The sequence below is a fragment of the Abrus precatorius genome, unplaced genomic scaffold (genome assembly GCF_003935025.1).
Source record: "Abrus precatorius isolate BTA unplaced genomic scaffold, Abrus_2018 Scaffold4, whole genome shotgun sequence".
In the NCBI taxonomy this organism is placed as follows: Eukaryota; Viridiplantae; Streptophyta; class Magnoliopsida; order Fabales; family Fabaceae; genus Abrus; species Abrus precatorius.
In genome coordinates, this window is record NW_020874384.1 from 17,330,528 (window position 1) to 17,352,759 (window position 22,232).

Here is a 22,232-nt window from a genome sequence, read left to right on the forward strand (position 1 = left end):
CTAAATCCCTCGTCTTTATTTTCTTTTGAATTAAACCAGTCATCCATACAAGGTAAATAATTTGAATAGAAAAGGAGAAAGAATTACCCTTTTAAGATTAATGGAGTGTACATCGATGTTACTGAAGAGATAAAGCAGTTCCTAAAGAAAGAGATACAAGCACTGACATAAATCAATGATTTGTCGGTAAGTAACCAAATAAAGAAAAGGTCAGTGGGTTAGTGTTACAGAGTCTCAAATAAAAAGCCAAGCTGAGATTTTTACTTTTTAACTGCGGTGCCAATTCTTCACAACGTACACTGTTTTAGGGTTTCAGCAACAAAGGGTTGCTAGCAAAATCAAACAGACCCGAGGGAAGAAAAATGGTGGTTTGCGTGATTACATTAGTCAGCATTCATGGATAAAAATATGACTAGTCAAATGATGGAGCAGAAATAAGTTTAGCATTGAGGTTTGAGGAAAACATCAGTGGTCGATGTGAAATGGAAAATAAATTTATATTTAAAATATAAAGCAATAATAAGAGCACAACCAATTTGAGAAAGAAATTAGATATTTTAACTGTTCTACACACAACTAATTGGTTAGTTGTTACTTAAAGACTTGCACACAATAATATTAGTTACCTTTCCTCCTTTATGATGCAAAGTGTGTAGGATAAAAGTTATGTTGATCTCTTAAAAGAGTTGCACAATGAAGAGTAGCATATATTTAATATAGTATCTACAGTGCAAATAAGGAAATATTTTAGAGCTTCATGTCAATTTCTAAATTACAAGTCTATATTTATATAAATTACAAACAGTACTACATAAATTACAATTGTGAGCTCTTTGCCACACATATACTCTAGTTGGAAAGGCAAAGGCTCCCCGCTCTGAGTGCTTACGCTTCCAAGTCTCTAAGGAGTCACAATTAAAACCCACAAAGCTCCAGGAGGAGTGAGACAATAGCATTGATGTGGGAAACCAAAACCCTGTTAATGGCTTCAAACAGACAATAGGAACCACAGTTGAGCTCTTCATCTCTTTCCCTAATGGATCTTGGCTTGGTCCACCTCATAGAAAAGGAATCAAAGGATATATAGGACCAGATGGGTGGATACGCCACTGTATCTTGTACCTAATAGAGCCACTAGAAAACTTCGTATAGCGTTCTTCCAACTGCTGTGAGTTCATCCGAGTTGCCCAATAGAGCCAAATTGTCTTGGGTTGGATTTCTTTACATCTGCTAACCATAAAAGGAGATGAGATCTCGGTGCACATTTTCAATTGTGCAGCTTATTGCGACTAAACCATTAAATTATTTTCTCACACGACTACGCTAGGATATTTTTCAGTTTTGAGGAAGACGAGTGTCGTCAATTACAGAAAAATTGAACATTCGACTGTCCAGAATAATACATCAAATATATCTGCAGAACCTGCACGCAAATCCTTGATTGTGTAAATTATATATTCTACTTCTCACCATGGCAATACCGTCCAAAATGTGCAATCCTTTGGTTCCGCTTCCCTTTCTATTCTATTAATCTTCTTTCAAACTGAAATACCTTGACCAGAAAAAATATGTCAACGGATAATTATAATAATTAGTTTCATTAACGAGAAATCAAGGGTAACGTATCGTGTAGTATACAATTGACTTCAATTCAATTCCTTAGAAAAGAGAAATCAGGGCAACAACTCACGAAAATTAACAATTTCTAATCGAGTTAGTTGCACGGGATTTAATAACTCAGAATATGCTAGATAGTGCCTTTTAGTTTTTAATCTACTTGACTTCTAATGAGTTAAAAAATGTTGATTGAGACTATTATGTTACAAGGTACAACAAATTTCTGTCTACTTAGATATTGCGTTTAATCATCCAATACAATGACCCCAGCATCAGATTTCTCTGGGTTTTCATTCAACGGAGCATCATTCTTAGTTTCATCCATTTCTGTATTACTTTCCTCTTTCTCCGGAAGACTCGGTGTTTCATTAATTTCTTTTACCAAGCTTGAGCTGCTTTCGTTTTTAAGTTCAGATTCTATTATCATATCTTTACTCTGGTTGTCCGTTGAATCATCACGTTTGCTGTCATCTTGAGGGATTGGCAGCGACTTGGAGCCCACAACTTCACCGTGTGATATAACCTCTGATTTGTTATCTGAATTTGATATTGGCATTTCTGAAATAGGTTGTTCTTGTGCGGGTGTTAGAATTCTGTTGATTTCTTCACAAATGGTTTCTAGCGGAGGGAAATTCTTAACCCCATTGATCTCTGCTGGTTCTCTTGTCAAAGAAGTTTGAACTAAATCCATGGGGTTTTCCTCCACTACCTTGCACATCTGCTTATAAAGAGGAAAGATTGTTAATACAGATACTCAGCAGAATACTACTTTCCACCACCTGATATAATTGAATGAAATGACCAAGTGACCCCTTATCAAGAGCAGGTCATGAGAATACAACAGCACTTTTACCTCATTGTAAAGTCGAACTAATTCCAGTCGATTTGGATCATTATCACAAGCAACCAAAATTTCTTCAGAAGCTGCAGAAAATGGCAGCACTACAAGTAAGTCTTCTAGTCTTTTATTTCCCTATTTTCAGTTGGGTATGCTGATAGTTACCGTAGAATGTGGGATAACATCAGCAAAGAAAAAAACAATGAAATGGGAAAAACTACAAGACACAGACCACATTAATAAAATATCTGGAGAGATTCTTGCATACTTGCTTTAACATTAATCTGACAGCACAGATTCTATTTCTGAGCAATGTCATTTAATTGTCCAGGTGAAATATTATAGGATCATGCAAGATTTCCTCCATTTCTGATGCAAACTAGGCAACTGCTGTTGTCTGATTTAGACACAGTACCTAGTGAACAAGAATAGAATCATACCTATTGTTTCAACTTGCGGCAGATGATCAATCATTTGGGTGTCTGTGTCCCCTAATTTATAACTAGGAATATTTGTAGCCTTGAGTTCACTTTTCAGTTCTTCATTTGTTACTTCATTTGCTTTAGGATCACCCTAAAAACAAAGTTCATGAGGAAGAAATGTCAGCCCACAAGCAAGCCTTTTACAAATCACACATTCTGTACTTTTGTATGATGTACCATCGGTAAAATCTATACAAAATGAAAGTACATCTATAGCTTTAACTAAGGCTGTGAATGCAGAATACTTATTGATGGCAATAATCGAAAACCAAACTGAACATGAAGTTCTACAACAGGTATGGGAGTGAAAAATGATACATATGGGAGTGGAAAAGCACAAAAAAGATACTTCTGGGAGTAAGTATAGATGGAAACCTAATATGCTTTAGGAAATATCCAACTATTAAGAGGCTCATGAACATCAACCAAAGACAATAGTACCTAATTGTGGCCTTCCATTGTATGCCATAAAAACAAATTAGTACTTGGACATAGACAATGACCACTACAGGTCACCACTCCGATGTACAGACAGTAGTGCATGCCCAACTTTCCATAAGACGGAGCAGTAAAGCCAAGACAATAAGTTATCAGCTACCTGAAGTTGGGTACATACAGAAAGATCATTCTCCCCTACTCTTCCATTTCCCAATAAATTCTTTCTTCATCTTCCATAACCACCAAAAAAAGATAATAGAACATAAAAACCATAACAGCCATGTTTATTTAGCTTTCACCTCTCAACCTCATTATAAAGCTAAATCCTAGCACTCTCAAAGTAGTAGCAGTTCTTTTGATTGGCAGTACCTAACAAGGAAACTTCTGATAAAAAATAATGCATCTATGATCAATTTTCAACTATTGTTCTATTCCTGAATCTTATGCATTCCTAAGAGAAGGAAATTATTTATAAGATTTTAAGCACCATGACACTTACAAAATATTCTTTCTGATACTCTGCATTAAGCCCTTTTTCCAAGAGAAGAACCCTCTTTTTTATAAACTCAACCTGTCTTCTCTGCATGTCTCTAAAATGATATAATATGGAGGAGTCCTGATATAACTGTGCTTGGTTCCTAGCATCACCAGAACCTTGTGCACCATCCGCAGTTATGTCACCCCCACCATTTTCCCTAGATTGATTGCTGGGTACTTCCGCATTTGTCAAATTTGCTCCATTTTGTGCCTGAGAGCCAACTTGTCCTTGCACTGGTAAATTTATAAAGGGAAGATTCAACTCCTGGCATATGACCTCCTGAATCTTCAGATCCTTATCATCAACAATAGCTTGCCACCTTCCATACCCATGCCTTATATAGAAAGATTTATGTTAGAAAATAATATATCAACAAATAGACTCGACAAAAGATTTGACAACCAAAAACCCAAAATTACATTAGAATATACCAAAGGAGAATGAAAACTAACTTGCAAAAACACAGTAGACAAGTACCATAGACTCTATGGTATTTAATTCTACATTTTTTGTTGGTAATTAAGAGTGTGTCTATTGTCAATTGTCACTCTTATTTAGGTGATTTTGTCTAGAATACCATTTTTTTTCTCTCTTGTAACCATATTAACAGCAGGGATGTTTTACAAAAATCACTTACATAGGAGTGGCAATAAACACTCCCAGTAATTACACATGCAAATATTTGATGGCTAATATCATGCAGTTAGAAGATATTATTTGTCACACTGTTCAAGAAAACAAAAGCTGTATTGAAATACATACTTCAAAACAGCACGCAGTAAAACTAAATCATGCTCCTCCTTCCATATCTTTGCACCCTTCAAACCTGGATAGCGTAATAAGATGTCATCCGAAAACAATGTTGTTTGAGAATGTTGTGATGCAAACTTCACCTGTCATTCCACATCCCAGGAGGAGGAAAATACATTTTCAGCTAGACAACATTTAACTTTGAAAAACACATTCAACGTCCTTCCCCAAAAATAAATAAATAAATGGAAACAAAAAACCTGAACCCAAAAGGAAAAGTAATATGCAAGTTAAACTTAAATCCAATCTCAAAGTGCATGTTTTGGAAAATAAAAAATAAAAAATCCAGCAACTACTCACTTATTTATCAAAAACACTCACAAAGCTGCCAGGAATAAGACTATTTCTTTAAAATAGGCTAAACTAACACACCCTAAGTCTTTGACACAATAAGACATCAACAAACAGAAAGTTCCACATAATTATAGAAACCAAGTTTTTCTTTAAATGAATGCTTCAGACCATCTTTAAATAGGTGGCACCTCATGGTCCATTGATAGCATAAACTACTTATATACTCTGAGGACAAATTAAAATCATAAATACAGAAGCATGAAGTTCCATTTTCATCATATATTTCCCAAAACACTGCAAAGAAGGGTATTGGAGCATTTAATACCCGGGCATGCATCAAGATGCTATCACAAATTTTTAGAATAATAGTTGAACTCAAGAACAGCTTCACATGACATGATGATGATAATCTTGGTAAAATAATATCTAGTGTGAGAACAACTAACCACACAAGCAGTTAATTGAGATTAAGTGGCTACTCATTAACAATTCATTGCACATCGAAGACAGAACAATTGAGTGAATAATTCTCTGAACTGGAAATATTTTTACCAAGAGTTCCTATCTTAAACTTTTACCATACCCCTTATATTGACCAATGGAGCAGAATCATATAAAATGCTTATAATGATCAGTTAAAATATGCAAACGTAATTCATAACTTACCTTGTCCCTTATCAAGAGCAGAACTGCAATCCTAACAAGTACATCTTGGATTCGGAGTCCTTCTTTGGGAACACCATCTACAGGAAAATTATATACAAAAAAGTAAGATTCGGAAACAAAAGATGCAGGGAAAAGGAGGGAAATTAGAGAAGTTCTAATGGCAATTAAGATCTATCACCTGTGAATGTAGAGGAATCAGTTATATCTTCAGCAATATGAGACAGGAAAAGGGTTCCATAACTGTAAACAAAATATATATACAAGTCAAATTCACTCACAAAGAATGACTTGAGTTATGACAAAATCATAAGATGGGTAATAAAATTATTAAACAATGTTAAAAAACTATATCATCATCATTCAGTATGGTAATGCTTAGCATAATCCAAAACAGGTTTTTATTGCAATTTTTATGTTTATTTGGGCCTTTTTTACCTTAAGTTTACTAATAAATTTTCAATTAGGTATATATCCACAAGTACATGCATGTGCTTACACATCAAATAACAAATATAAGCCCATGCTTAACATATGTGTGCATGCCATATACAGATAAATTGCCAGACAGAAAGCACATGTAACATTAAGAGAGAAGTACTTGAGGAGTACATCATGCAGGATGTGTCCAAAGGCAAAATAGCAGTTTCATTGCAGCTTTAACCAACTTTACATATTTTTGTAGGGCCAACAAGAAGTTCCAACAAAACCAAAGCAAAGGAAAGACAAAACAATGCAACAACCTCACATGCAGTGCCCCACATGAAGAGAGTAGTTATTAATATACAATATAAAATTATGTATAAATGTTTGCACATAAACCCAAAATTATATTTAAAATAAAAACTCAGAAATATATCAAACATCCTAAATAGAGTAACAGATTAAAGAAAAAACATATTAATACTCTTTGATTTCTTCATAAGTCTTCTGCTTCATCCGGGAAGTAAACTCCTTCCAATCAAAATCACCAACTCCAAACCTGTAATACACACAAGAGTGAGATGAACCACAGAAATTGACATGTAAAACCCTTTTCTCAACTTAATATATAAAAACATGAAGAGAAAGTAACCTCATCAAAATTTGCACAAATGCAGCCCTCTGATTTTGATTAAAACCAAGCACTCTGAATGCTTTTCCTTCCCCTTCCATCAGAGGAAGTGGCTCTGTGCTATCTGCTGCTAATAAAAGTAAATGAATATTAGCCTCACCCTCATATCAAGCCAGATAATCTAGGTCCATCATATCATTTAAAAACTCAAAACATTAATTAAATATTGGCACATACCACGTGCTTTCTTTTTATAAGGCCTTCTAATAGTAGCAGTTCCAGTAGAATTTGAATCACCATCTGTAAGATCTGCTTCATAATTGTCATCTTCCCCGTCAGAGCTTACATCTTCCAGACCAGCAAGGTCATCCTCCTCAACAGAAACCATCTGCAAAGTCAAGTAATAAATACTACATCACGACAAATTAAAAGAAGATACAGAAAAGGTAACTTGACAAAATTAACCACAGAGGTTGCAACCCGCCCCCCCCCCCCACCGGGCCAAGACAAACAAACAGACTTCCACAGATCATTCGCTTAGCATACATCATATATTGAAAGGAAAAAGAGGAACAAACTCCTCAAGACGTACTAAGGTAGAAAGTAACATTAGAGAGCAAACCGAGTATGAATTGACACAGTTGATTGTAATCTCAAACTCATAAATGACAAGAACTGATAATCTTTCTATTGCAAATTAATACACAAAAATGGAAAAAATTCAAGAATCACATACCAGCTTGCGGTTTCGCTTCCCTTTGCCTAAGGCATTAAACTCCTCAACTTTATGCTCTTGATACCTGTCTTTTAACAACTCCTCCCAGTAATGCGTTCTTTCTGAACTGTTCAGAGTCTCCATTGCTCTTTTTTGTGCTGCCTCTTCTTCTGCTGCAGCCTGAACCTCATCAACATACTCAAAATTTGCAACCTAGATCATAGAATGCATTCAGTCAATTAAAAGCACAGAACCCAAATGGAAACCGTCAAATGAATGGTAGCAAATAAATTATGCACAGTTATTTGTTGTAATAAAGGTAAAATTGATGTGGGGGAAGAGTGCTCCATCAACAACTACAAGCACATTTTTCACAAATTTTTCCCATATTGTGAAGAAAGAAGTAGCACTTTCAACAACCTTCATTTTAATAAACTATTAGGAATGACAGTACATCTGAATTTAGCAACTAATTGTTTCAAAAAATCCACCATAAAAGTTATACAAATGAGTTCATTTTTGCCGCTGCATGTTGTTAATACTAATTATTTAAATTGTTAATATTCAATCATTTTCAATTCAGCATGTTTAAAGAGCTCTAGGCTAAGACAAAAATTCATGTCACAAATATAATTACAAAGGAAGAAAAGTGAAAAAAACTATCACTTGCATTCAAAATTTAGCCAACCATCGTTTCATAAAATCCACCATAAAAATCATAAAGATGAGTTCATTTTTGCAGTTACACATTGTTCATACCAATAATTTAAATTTTCAATATTCAACAAATTTCAGTTTAGCATGTTTAAGGAGCTCTACGCTAAGAGAAATTGCATTTCACAAATATAATTAGGAAAGAGAAAGGGAAAAATGCAAAACTTTTTTGCTTGAAATTTTTCTTAAAAAAATATTTCAATGAATAGAAGAGCATGATGAAATATGTAGCTACAGAATAATAAATGTACTTCAGGATGAGATCAAAGAGACAATCCACTAGAGGCCCACATAATGGTTACATCAATGGTAGCAAATTCCAAAACCAAGCCTAGATATAGGTACAGTAAAGCTAAATACTCATGACCAGTGGATTGCCAGAGCAATACTTTCAAAACCAAAAAAAATCCATAAAGTAGATGCGGCCAAAACATTTTTTTGTGCACAGACAGACCAATCTAGTTGTACTTCTCACATCCAATTTTCTTTTGATTGATTTATACGGGGTATCTAAGTCCATATAGATCTGTTACTATAAAATGATAAATGACGGGTAGAAATTAGTCATCTGTCAATTCACCATAAACCACGGTGGATAAATCAAAGTTGAATATGCATTAAGAGCACAAAAATTAATATGCAAGTATGAACAGTCAACCTTAAAGGCCTTCAAAAATCCATCTTCTTCTTCATCATCCAAAGTAGCCTCTTCATCTCCAACTTGATCACGATCTAGCAATCTATTAAGAAGAAACATACAAGAAATAAAATTCTTAAGCATATTGCTATCATATTTAAGGAGAAGTATGCTTGATTACCTGTCAATAGCAGCAGCATCATAATGGATTTGACGGGATTTGCCTGCTTCATCATTCTCATCTGCAAATAACTCTTTTGAACCATACCTTATGATGTCATCCAACTCTTCCTGAGCACAATGAAGCCAAAAACTACATCAAATCTTTTATATTTCTATGTTCAATGGACAGATCAAATGTTCAATCTGTTGTTAAATAATTAAAATTCCTAATCGACATTAGACTTCACTATTTTAGACAATCTCAAACTCTAGAACAAAAATAGCATATCCCAGACTCAATTAATATACTCAAAATAAATATGGGTTAGCAGCTTGTACATATCAATAACTTTATATATGGGAAAAGGGTAAGAACAAATACCCCCAAGGACACATTGGACCATGTAGGAAGCTCATGTGTTCATTGTTATTTATGGTAGTTTCCCATTTGAAATATATGATTGTTCAATTCTAAAAGCAGCTTTTTTACTGAGGAGTTTAGGGCATTCATACAGGTACAATGCCTCTGCCTATTTTCTGGAGTTCCCTATTAGTTAAACTAGGGAATTTACTTTGTCTGGTAAGTATAGAGAATTGAGTGCTTTAATTTGTTAATGCACCTTTATCACTTCTTTTATCATCTTTTTAAGGAGTATATACCTTACCCTCATTTTCACTTTCATGTGTTTCCTTTCTCTTTTTCTTAATAATATTTCCTTCTTTTAGTGAAAAAAAATGCATTAAGGAGCATCTACTTTCAGTAAGAAATAAAATCAATTTATGTGTATATTCTATTACAACTATGTACAAATATACCAACAAGTTAGTCATATTCTGACACGAAGGTAAAATAAACAGTGCTACCAACAATGACTACGAATGAGTATATATGAATTGGAAAAGGAAGACATTTGATACTCCTGCACCCATGCTTTACTACTAGTCAATGATATCCATTTACCATCAGGTTTCTGCAATCCAGTCATATCAATAGTTTCATAAAACAAAAGCAAAAGCAGACAAGATGATAGCACCTAACCAATCATAATTAATGCAGCCTTAACAATGAGACTGCAACTGTTATCAGCTTTTACAACACAATCATTTTCCATAAGTAATTATTTACCTGGTTGATATTTTGAGCCTTTAGCCTCCCTACAACTAGGTGTTCCAACACCATTTTCTTCTTAGTCATCTGCATCATCCTTTCTTCAATAGTTCCTCGTGTTATAAGCCTATAAATTAACACCTACAATGCCAGAATCATTATAACATTTAAAGTCAACAATAATAATCAACTACGTACCAGTGAAAAACCTCAAACCTTGTTAGTTTGTCCAAGTCGATGAGCTCTAGCCATAGCTTGTAAATCAGCATGAGGATTCCAATCACTATAGAATAACATCTTGATCAGTAAGTTAAAAGAAAAATTGGATTGAATTATACAACAAACCGGCAAGATTCTATCTCTATATATTAAATGTGGAGTACTCATTTTTAAATGATAATGTTTTTAAAAGTTGTTAGCTTTTTCATTATGCCACATAACTTTCCATACATTGAGTAGCTGCTTTTTTATTTAATTATAATTTGAATTTTAAAATCTTCATAATTTTATTTTAAATTTTAAAATTCTCAATTCTTTAATTGACCTATTAAATATACTAAAATATTTTTTATTAATAATGAAAATGTTTACTCTTTAAAATTTATAAATTTTAAAATAATCATACAATATACCCTTAATTTTTATACAAAAAAAAATTTAATTTAATAATATCGTGCAGTGCACGGGAAACTCACTAGTAAAAGCTTAATCTTTCAGCATCACATGGATTGTAAGCATGAAAGAAAGGACTGTAATGAGGATCCCCATTATTTAACTTCAAAACAGCAAAGAGGTTAACAAGATTACTTCCCACATTACTGTAAAGATCCATTATACGGAAATAAGCAAAAGAAAACATGTTGTGCAAAGCAACGTATGTGCTTTAACTGTTCCAGATTTATTCAAATAAGGTGAAAATTGTTTCAGACCATAAAAAGTGATTATATATGGAAGTATTTTATAGCATTTCTTTAGAAGCTATTCTTTTAGCTTCAGAAAAAGGCACAAACAGTTATTTTTTAGTTTTTTAAACTTATATACTCAATAAATTTTTTAAAACATGTCATCAAATTTAAGGCAGCACTTAAAAGAAACACACACACAAACAAACAGGCCTTAGCTAGAACCAGCAAAGCAAGAATCTCGAATTTCCTTTTAATGTAATTCACACCATCCTTATCCAATCATAGAACATTGTTAAACATGTACAAAAAATTTGTGCAAGAGAACTTTGTGTTCCCTTAAAATTATTCTTCTTTTCCAGACCTCATTTAGAAGTATCGCCAGAAACTCATTTGGTCACTAAAAAATATTCAATAAAAAAGTTCATGCAAGACAAACTGATCAGGAAGTTGCTGTAATACCATCTAACTTTTTCAGATCATAGATGAATGCCCCATGCTTACAACCCAGCCAACCAGAAAAAGCTCAATCTTGTCATATACTTAAGTAGGCTATTGCCAGACTAACATTAAAAAGTAGAATTTAAGATAATCTAGTAACAACTCACACAGATAATACACAAAAGTAAACAACAAAGAAACAGCCAAAAAGAAACAAGACAGACTAGTAATAAAGAAGATAAAGAGAAATTCACCAAACCACTCATTTACAATGGAACTAAGACAGTGAATGGCCAGGATACAATAAACTGCTATCTTGTGCCTATTTCTATTGGCTTTCCCAGAGGAAAATGCAAATGCATTGAAGATAGCAGTTGTAATTGTGGAAGCTGAAGATATATTTTAACTCAAAAAAGAAAATCCTTTAGACATTAAAACTTGTTTCATGGCTAATTGTTAATATTTATTTTCATACTTATTATTCTAGAAGAAGGAGAAAGGCAATCACAGGAATTAAAAGGTTCACCTATCATATATAATAACTGTGTCAGCAGTTGCAAGGTTTATCCCCAATCCCCCAGCTCTAGTAGAAAGCAGAAAGCAAAATCTTGAAGAATTTTTGGCATTAAAACGATCTATGCGAACTTGTCTTTCAGCTCCACCAACCTTGCCATCTATCCTCTCATACTGCCAATTCTATTTTTTCAAAAGGAAAAAAAAAAAACGAATATCATAGTGAAGCAATCAACTTCAAAAAGCAATAGGTTACTATTACTATAACACAATAACCTCATACCTTGTAAGAACAGTAATCCTCAAGCAAGTCCAGCATGTGCTGAAATTGGGAATATATGAGGACTCTATGTCCTTGCTCTTTAAGCTTCACCATCATCTTGTCCAGCAATTGCAACTTTCCCGATGATTCCAGCAACTGTCTGTCAAATAAAAATGAAAAGGAAAAATAGAGTAAATCCATTCATGTATAGTACAAGTACAAATTAGATCACAATATAATATAACCCAACATAATAGAAAAATAATTCATTTTTGTTACAATTAACAAAACCTAACAATTTTAAATAAGGTAAAAAAAGAAACATTCAGCACCATATAAGCACAGAACCCAGTATTTCTAACAGACAACCATAATTTCACTCTCAAAATAGTGACACAAGAACTTACTTGTATGATTCTTTTGGATCATCAATATCTGGTTCAACTCCTTCTAACATGTAAGGATGACAACAGAGCTTACGCAGTTCCATAACAACATTGATAAGAGAAATCTGATTCAAAAACATACAAAACACAATGATACCATAACTGTTAAGATGTTTTGACTTTTACTTATGAAGCTAAGATTAATATTAAATCAAAGAGGTCAGTTCACTAAAGCATCAATCTTGCCTGTGCACCACCACGACGAGTTAATATCTGATAATTACGGGTTAAAATCGCCTTATAATATTCTTTCTGTTTGCTGCTCAATTCAATACGTAGAATAAGTTCCTTTTTAGGTGGTAGCTCCTTCATGACATCTTTCTTCACTCCTGCAGGAGTATTAAAATTGTGAATCCACAACTCAGCAATACACTTTTCTATAAACAAATTATCAACTATTTAGTTTACTATCAGAATGACAAAACCATTAATAACCAAGGCTCTGAGAGCCCTCTTGCAATTTCCATTAACACAAAACTTAAAACCACAAAATCAAATTATCAGAATTAGAGTAACCCTGTGAACTTCAATTTAGAGGCCTAGCATTAAAACAAACAATATTAATATCCTTCAGCGATTAAAAAATAATTTCTTGCCATAAGAAAGTCAAGAGATTTATGGACCATTTCAACATATCAATCACTTTTCTTTTGGTTGAGATATAGAAGCCTATATGCATAACAAGATCAAAAACTTCTAAACACCATTTCACTGCAGAATGATTGCAGAGTATACAGAATGAGAAAGGAGGATCAACATCTTCAAAATTGATCCAAGTCTTGCACAAAGGAATAGCACATCAAAAACAGCCAAACATCCAATCATTTGCTTAATATTGACTGAGAAGCCTGATGCAATGCTCTTTCAGTGAATATTAAAAATTCTGATATTTTCTTCAAAAACAATTCTTTCTTGATACCCAAAGATCTGGCAAGTTTGACAAATTTCATTGAAGTATCAGAAAATTTGATTTTTATGACTTGGAAAACCAAGTTCATCAGAGTTTGAGCAAGAAATATATATATATATAGGCAACACAAAATTAGCATAACAAAAAACTTCAACTAATAGCCTCAACACCATATTATAGATCTTGAGGTTGAACTATAATCTAGACAAGCAAAAAAGGAAGTGAAATCGTGACACATTTTCAAGATTAAGACGCTTACTTCGCAGGAGATGTGGGGCCAACATCTTATGAAGCCTTGAGATCTGTTCCTCTTGATTGATATCCTTAAACTCTTCCTGGAACTCCTCTAAACTTCCAAACTACCAATATTCAAAAAGATAGACCATGAGATACTCTTGACCTTCATGAGCAAATTTAATAATCTAAAATCATGTTTTATCTTATAGCACATTTCTCATACAAACCTTCCCAGCATCAAGGAAGTGCATAAGCATAAAAAGTTCATCCAAGTTGTTCTGAAATGCATCAGACAAGCTGTCATTAGTACATTTCAACTTCCAACAGATGAATTCAATATAAGCAACCTCGCTTTAAACAACAATATGTGCATTAAAAGGTATACAGCGTACCAGATAAGTTTCCATTCGTAAATTTCAATAGGAAATTTAACAAATCCAACCATTGATTCTAGATAAGAGTTGATAATCCAGAATCAAAACAAGAAATTAATTATTCAAAAATTCAAATTTGTGTAACTATGTCACTGTAAACACCCAGAAATACAAAATAGCTCATAGTAAAGACTCACACAAAGCATAGGCATAATCAATATTCATGTGATTCCATAATCTGACTTGAGATAGTCTTTCTAGTTTCAACAACTGGTAATTATACAGACAGTTTGAGGTTTTATTGGCAGTGGAATTGACCTTTCAGTTAACTGAATTCTGTCCTTGTTGTTTAATAAATAAAGGCGTCTCAATGTGCATCTTACAATGGCAAAATTAATCAAGATTGGGAGCTCCACCTCCACATAAATTTGCCTTTTGCCAATTTCATTCATATATTAATAATATTCAAGGTTATCCAATCAAGATTTAAATTGAGTCAGAAGATCCATTTTCTGAATCATGAATCGTCATATTATGAATCATAAGATACATGATCAATAATTGAAAAAAACATGATATATTTTCACATTCACATAAAAAAAAGCATTTAAAACATACAGATATTGGCATTACAAAGTTAAAAAATTCATGTCTATACTGAAACATAAACTAACATGTAAATTTCAAAGTAAACAAAGAGTGGATGGTGTGGGAAGAGACAGTGCTGTGGGCAGATAATGGACAAAGGGGAACCAACTCTGGCAAGAAGCACTGTGGGAGGAGACAGAAAGCACTGGGTAGAGGCAGATAATGGAGTGCTTCCAAACATGAAGAATGGTTGACCGACTATATGATTTTATTCCAAAATATTCTGACTCGGGATAATGGGGAGGCAAAAATATTATGTCACTTTCCCTCCCAGCATATAAAAAATGGGGTGGGGGGCAGAGCTGTGGAGGGGGGGAAAACCCTAAAAACAAGTTTTTCAGAACTGATCACAGACAACACACCCAGTTTTGCACATGACCTGGATGTGACAATTTCCAAGTTAAGGCAACAAAAATATTATGATAAGCATTGATGGTACAATGAAGGTGTTGGAATTATGTAATTAGAGTAATATCGTAAATAGGAAAATTAGTATCTTTATAATTATAGTAACTTCTTATTTTGTATCAACAATTCCTATTATAAATATATGTTTCGGTGTGTAGTCAAAATACATGGATTCATCCTATGTTTCTTGTTCTCTTTTCTCAACAAAAGGTAACAAAGCTTCACGCTGGATATATTAAAAAAAACTAAATATATTTTAAGGAAATATATGAGCAATTCAAAATCCAGCAATCCACTAACAATTGTATGATCCAGGTTCAGAAAATGGAACTTGTGGCATTAGTCTATAGCCACAACTAATTTTTCAGACAGAATCCAGCCAGCATGCCCAAAAAACAAACCAAAAATATGACTCAATTAACCAATAGAAGAAAGTTAGGGCATAGTCCCACAATAAATCACTATGATAAAATTTAAAATGAACCTGAAGAGGAGTTCCAGTCAAGAGAACACGATGTCTGCTAGAATACTGCTTCAATGAAGAAAATAATTTTGAATCTTTATTTTTGAGACGGTGACCTTCATCAACTATCTACATACACATAAAGATGTCAGGCTATCAGCATTTGAAGAAACCAGAAATGAGAATAGCAGTAATAGAAGCAACTGGCACACTAATATATCTTGTTCTAGTAATATAATGGTAAGAAGAATCATACCATGCACTCCCATTTTATAGGTTTCAATGATGCTGTGTCAAAGTTGATCATTTCATATGAAGTCAAAAGGACATCAAACTTGATCCTTTCTTGCTTGCTTTCACTAATTATCTGACCAGATTTCTTTTTCTTGATCTTCTTCTGTTTCTTCGGAAAGTAAAATTCATACTCTCTTATGACACTGCGAGCTTGGGCAGATCCAACATACATAAGCTACAAAAGCAAACATAGAATTAAAAATGTAATTACCTCAATGACATTACTAAGAAATCCCTGTATACATACCACATTCATTTGAGGTGCCCATGTTGCAAATTCACGTTCCCAGTTTCGCAATGTTGAAAGTGGAGCAACCACTAGATGGGGGTAGACGCCCTCTTCAAAAAGGGATGCTAAGAAAGCAATGCTTTGAATGGTTTTTCCTGCAGGTGAAAAGCTCAGCCATTTTGGTGCAATAATATACTTCTCAAGTAACTTCAAATTGGCAGAGGGAGGAGAGACAAACAGTAAAAGGACAGACAGGCCCAACAGGGCTTGGTACAGCTCAAAACGAATTGCTTATAGGTACACTATAAACCCTTGTTGGGGCTTGTAGCATGCCGTTACCTATCAGCCCTTGTTGGGGCTTGTAGCATGCCCTTGCTTTGGGGATGGAGTAGCCTTCCATCCGCCTAAACTTTTTAATAACCCAAAAATAAGGGAGTGCATAAATAGACAGACAAAAAGAGAGATAAACAGACAGCCTACCCAGTCCCATTTCATCAGCAAGTATAACATGAGTTTGCTTGGACCAAGAGAATCGTAGGAAGTTCAAGCCTTCAAGCTGATATGGGTGAAGTGTACCTTCATTAATGTAAAAGTAAAATCAGGCAAACTAGATCATCCCCATCTAAAAAATTATACATCAAACATAACATTTCCAGAAGAATAAATGAGCTAAAGCAACATACCACCTGAAAGAAACTCAGGGCTATGTTCATATTGTTGAAATTCTTTCTGATGTTTCCTCAATTCAGCATCATCCTTAACACTGCTTTTTTGTTTACTAGAAGAAAATTTGCTGGATCTAGACCGAAATCTATTGAATCTTTCTATTTCTGGCTGAAATGCAGAAATATCCGACTCAAACTCCCAATAGCATTCATCATAAGGAAGCTCTTTCCACTTCACAAGATATTCTCGCTCATCATCACCACCCCTGTTCCATTTAAACAACATATTCAAATTCAACAAAAACGTATATTTGTTGCCAATTTTAGAGGAAAAAATAGGATAAAAAGATTATGCAAACTTTCTAAGCCATTATGTTGCACATTGCACTGTCATCATTCTCACGATTACATTACAAAAAAATTGACAATAGCAAGGTTTTTCTCTGGTTGGGGAGAAAAATAAAAGAAAAAAGTATCAATGAAGAAGACAAGGAAAAATAGTAAAAGACAACAAAAAATTTGAGGATATTCTCCATCATGTATACTAGAATAATTTCTCTCAGCCAATATACTATTTCCTATTACTTGACTAGGATAAAATCCAGTATGATTTATCATCATATAAGAGGGCTAAACTAGAAGAAAACTAAGAGCTAAAATGAAGATTCAAAACTCCATCTACATGAAAATATCAACCCAAAAAACTGCAAAATGATCTATGCATAATTCACACACATGCACTTACACACACCTAAAGTCAAGAATGAAAGTTTGCACCTGACCTAACATAGCCTGCCAACATAACCAAAATTGCTGTTAAATATTCTATCATTCAAACTACCTGCAAGCAAGTATTCGATCAACCGTAGTCCATTCAGGTCGAATAGCAACAAAGTCTTCATCAGAAGTATTGACAGATGCCATTTTTTGATGGAAGTTGTTCACTTTGGTCTTAAGACGAGGATGAGTTTTGAATGCTTTCAAAAACTCTTTCTCTGGCACCCTAAAGAAAAGAAGCACATGCAACAGGTAAATAGAAAAGAGTACATGTAAGATAATAATAATACTGAAAGCAAAAAATTGGGTGTGAATACATATATAGATAGAGTAAAAGTGAGGAATTGAAAGTAACACAGAATAAGCATGCAAAAAGTTTACTTGACAACACAGAAAGGTAGAACATAGTAAAGGATGAGTTCCAACAAATTTACCATGTGCAATGTAAATATGATAGTCCCTTCCACTTAACAAGATATTGTTTGACAAAAATTTGCTTTGACCCTAATTTTGTGGCATCATTGTCAGCGGCTACAGTGGGACGCATCTCACAATCTAATATCTTATCAATATCATTAAGTGGGCTAACCTGAAAAAATATGTATACATACAAAAATATATATAAGTACTGGCTACCACTAAAAAACAGAAAATCATTATAATATTGCCAGTACAAAATATAAACACTTACACATTCAGGGCACCTCCAATTGCCTGGAAGGGGACCTTTAAGTGGTGGAACTAAACATCTAGGATGGTAAGCATATGTGCAAGTTTCACAGCTCAGAAGATTTTCACTTTCTCCACAAGTTTGACATGAATCTTCTTTCTATTGAGAAGAATTGAAAAATTAAAGCAAAAAAGAGGGGAAAGTGAGAACAAACATTTATCATTGTAAAGCAATAACACCAAATCTGCAAAGAAGCTAACTATACCAAGCAATGTCAAATATTCAACATTTACGGTTAGAAGTTAGCTTCAACTATTATTATTAATGAGAATAATAATATTCATAATGTGTTTGTAACATAACATTTTTTACATTTGGATAAAGAACAAATTTTGTTAGACAATAGAAAGAGAGAGGAGTATAATGAGTCAGAGAAACTAAAAGAATGAAAAAATCAGAAAAACAAGAAAACACATCAAGTAGCAAGGTTTGCCAATCTCTTTTAGCATCCAATAAGGAAATTTCTTAATTCTTAAATAGCCATTATCAGATCATTACAAAGAAGCTAAGAGACTACTCCAAATTTCTCATAACGGTTTAAATCTATTTTTATGCTATAGCCAATGTAGTGAAAGGCACAACTAAGGCACTGAGGCAAGAATCTAGAAGGGATCAGCACCCTTTGATGGTTGAGGTGCTGCTCCTACATTGAGGTAATGCCTCTAACGCCATACTCACACCTATAACTGTAAGTAATCATAAAGCCCAGCCATCTAACTTGCTAGTGTGATGTTAAAGGTGGCAAATGAGTCAGAATTATAGACGATAACAATAACAAGGGTCTTTCTAACAGAAATTTCCAGTTTATTGATACATTAACTTAACCATACATTTGCCTAGTAACAACAACAACTAATTGTTGGTCTTTGGAACTCTTAGCAGCAAGCTACTTTGAAAAATGTAAATTAAACATCTTAATCTTTTGTTTTTACAATGAGGTATGAATGTTGACTTGACCACCTGAGTACTTAATTCATATTGCAATTAATGGTCAAATAGTTGACTATCTTATTGTTTTCATTTTTTTCTACTACTACTGTCTTCCTTCAAAGAGGCATGCGCTTATTTCTGCCACTAACTCAAGGCATTAAAGCTCCCTAGCAGCTTAACCGTGCTCTTTCCTTTACTATGTTGGCCATATTGAATCTCTTGTATCAGTGAGTATACTTTCATACCAAATTAGACAGTATTAAAATGAAAAGTTTAAGGAGAAAATTTATGCCTCCACACTTGTCACCAATCAATAATAGGTCAGAGATGTTTACATTCTTAAAATTTATCAAGGAGATCTCAAATAGGAATGCAAATTCCAATACATGGGAACAACACAGACAATTATATGAGTTTCTGTTGTTAGTTGTTATGGCAAGTATACTGAGGAGTGCACTGAACATTATACAAAAATAAGTATAACAAGGTCAAAAGAAAATCATAAAAGCAAAAAGGAAGTAATATACCGCATCACTTCTCACTATCCTCTCTAATTTTTCCTGTGTTGTCCCAGATTTTCTTGGCAAAAAATCAGCATCATCATCTGACTCATCAATATTATAAATTGGCTTGCGATCTGATCTTACACGAAGCCTCTCCACCAAGCTACTCATTTTCTGCTAAAACAATAGAAATCCTGAAGCACAGAAGAGGAACAAACAATGATGTGTTGATTCTATCGTCCAAACCTTCTATTAAGTGACAATTTTCAAAAATGGACCAATCATCCAGGCCCCAGGGGAAGAGGGGTGGAAGAATACTTTACACACATAATGTAGCAAAGTTGTTGCTTGAGACATAAATAAACAGATTAAATGCATATGTTCACAAATGCCTTAGGCATACAGTAAGTAGATTGAAATGAGTTCAATTTGGTGGAAACCTAGGCCCTGATTTTTGTTTCCAAGTGTTGCTTGATGATGAATCAATGATGGGTACAATTATTTTGCATAACTAATACTTCAGAACTCTCTAAAGCCCATTCAAAAGAAAGTAGAAAACGTAGGATGCTTTTATCTTTTAATCGCTGAAACACCAAATTAGACACATTAATTTTCAAAGCATGTGGTTTAATATATATTAAGTAAAAAGGCATATATATATATATATATATATAACACATATTGTCATGATCAAATCACACATCAAAATTAATTAAGCGACACTTCTAACAACTTCTATAAAAAATGAATTTTACTAATTCAAACCATTGATTTTAAAATTCTTGTGAAGTAGATCAAGTTCACAAATTTTTGTGCAATTTAAATATAAATAGATACTTCATTGCTCCATTATATTTTAACAAATGATATATTTAAAATTTACATAAATTATGTAAATTTTATATATATAATTTTCATGGTAATATTATAAGAACTAGCAGCTGGATGCATAAAATGCACTTTCAATAAAAAGTTATTAGAGGTGTCATTTCCTTAAATTTGACACTTGATGTCATTTTATCCTAACCCATATATATGTATGCGTATTAGTATATGTGTGTGTATTATATAAGGGTTTCCATAATATTTCCAAATCTAATTCTGAAACTAGTTCCATCTCTTTGCAACAATTATGACTAAATTGCTGTTAACAATGTGACTGAAAGCATTGTATGAATTTGGAGGGAAACAATAGGACATGCGGGCAACGTCATTTTGGATATCAGATCAAATGAAGAAACCATACATATAATTAATTCATCACTTCTATATGTAAATGAATAACTAGTTCCAAGATACACACTGTCAATGCGAGTATACATGTGAAGAATCGCTCAATTCCTTATACAGGGAAAATGGATTTATAAATGTAAATATACATGGTTTATAAACACAGTTAACAGGACAACAATGAAATATACATACAGACATGCTTCAACTATGCAAAGTAAGTCATCATTGCAGAACAGTTAAATCAATATCAACAAATTACTTGAAAAATTGTTGGAACTGAAAATTCCATGAAACATTGTAAACACCACAGCTCAAATACAACTACGAAACTGCATAAACAATAAAACGTTATATAAAACAATGTGCGTATGATTCCTCATGCGATTCACCACTAAACCGAGGAAGCAATAAGATAAGACTGGCATGTTATTGTTAATTCTTAGCGAACAAGTATGGTATTGCTGGTAAAAACTTGCAATTAAGGAAAACAAAACTGAAACCCTAGATTGGTCGAGAATCATCCACCATTTCCAAAATGGTTACGAGAGGGATTCGTTAGCTAATCAAGCAATTTCTGAGCTATGAGTCATCGAAGTGAAGTGCGAAATGAAAATTCAGAGTGAGATGTACCGTAGAGTGCACGATTTTCCAGCGATCTGGAAAGAGGAGCTTCAGGAATTTCGCGGGAACCCAAACCTGGAGTTAAGAAAAGAAAAAAGAAAGTGAATAAATAAAAATAAAAACAGGCGGTGAGGGGAGAAACAGGGATGCTAGACTCACCAGGACAGTGACGAGATTTAACAGCCACACCGAATCTGTTTATAGGGAAATTTTTTGAATAACAACTAAACAAGCACTGAAATTTTCGGGGTGAAATTAATATGAAAAAGATATATATTAAAAAAATTGGTAGACGAAAGCATAGATGCTATTTTTTTTCCCCTAAAATAAAGAAATACGAAATTAAGTTTTATTTTTCTTGAGCCTCAGTTTTATTTTCATTTTTTTTTAAGCTACTTAGGTTTTATTTTTGTGATCCCTGGCCGTTTAAGAGTCGTGTCAACAATTTTTAAAAAATTGGTGTCAACAGATTTCTAACAAAAAAATGGCTTTTTTTTTTTTCAAGTGTTATTTGTTTATTATATGTAACATAAATATATATTAAAAAAACTTTTGAAAAGGAATATTCCATTGAAT

The 22,232-nt window shown here is 33.5% G+C and overlaps 1 protein-coding gene across 5 annotated transcripts; it reads right to left on the reverse strand.

Moving 5' to 3' along the window:
- Positions 1 to 1,572: 1,572 nt before the first annotated feature.
- Positions 1,573 to 22,016, reverse strand: LOC113865988 (CHD3-type chromatin-remodeling factor PICKLE). Of its 5 annotated transcripts, none has more exons than XM_027500836.1 (32): positions 21,816 to 22,016; positions 21,666 to 21,731; positions 19,827 to 19,996; positions 18,331 to 18,468; positions 18,074 to 18,228; positions 17,704 to 17,865; positions 16,881 to 17,128; positions 16,678 to 16,773; positions 16,216 to 16,352; positions 15,931 to 16,143; positions 15,696 to 15,803; positions 14,009 to 14,059; positions 13,804 to 13,903; positions 12,821 to 12,963; positions 12,596 to 12,699; positions 12,210 to 12,348; positions 11,940 to 12,109; positions 10,287 to 10,353; positions 10,089 to 10,211; positions 8,982 to 9,091; positions 8,822 to 8,903; positions 7,471 to 7,662; positions 6,972 to 7,122; positions 6,756 to 6,861; positions 6,588 to 6,662; positions 5,862 to 5,923; positions 5,684 to 5,760; positions 4,676 to 4,806; positions 3,875 to 4,247; positions 2,896 to 3,028; positions 2,471 to 2,541; positions 1,573 to 2,335 (listed from the first exon to the last, which is right to left on the reverse strand). In XM_027500836.1, exons 3-32 carry the CDS (start codon positions 19,971 to 19,973, stop codon positions 1,862 to 1,864), a joined length of 4,338 nt encoding a protein of 1,445 aa, XP_027356637.1. In that variant the 5' UTR covers positions 19,974 to 19,996; positions 21,666 to 21,731; positions 21,816 to 22,016; the 3' UTR covers positions 1,573 to 1,861. The 5 variants fall into 5 exon arrangements, with proteins under 5 accessions (XP_027356637.1, XP_027356639.1, XP_027356636.1 ...); XM_027500838.1 differs by having other exon boundaries at positions 16,884 to 17,128; positions 21,816 to 21,902; XM_027500835.1 differs by having other exon boundaries at positions 1,575 to 2,335; positions 6,756 to 6,864.
- Positions 22,017 to 22,232: the final 216 nt, after the last annotated feature.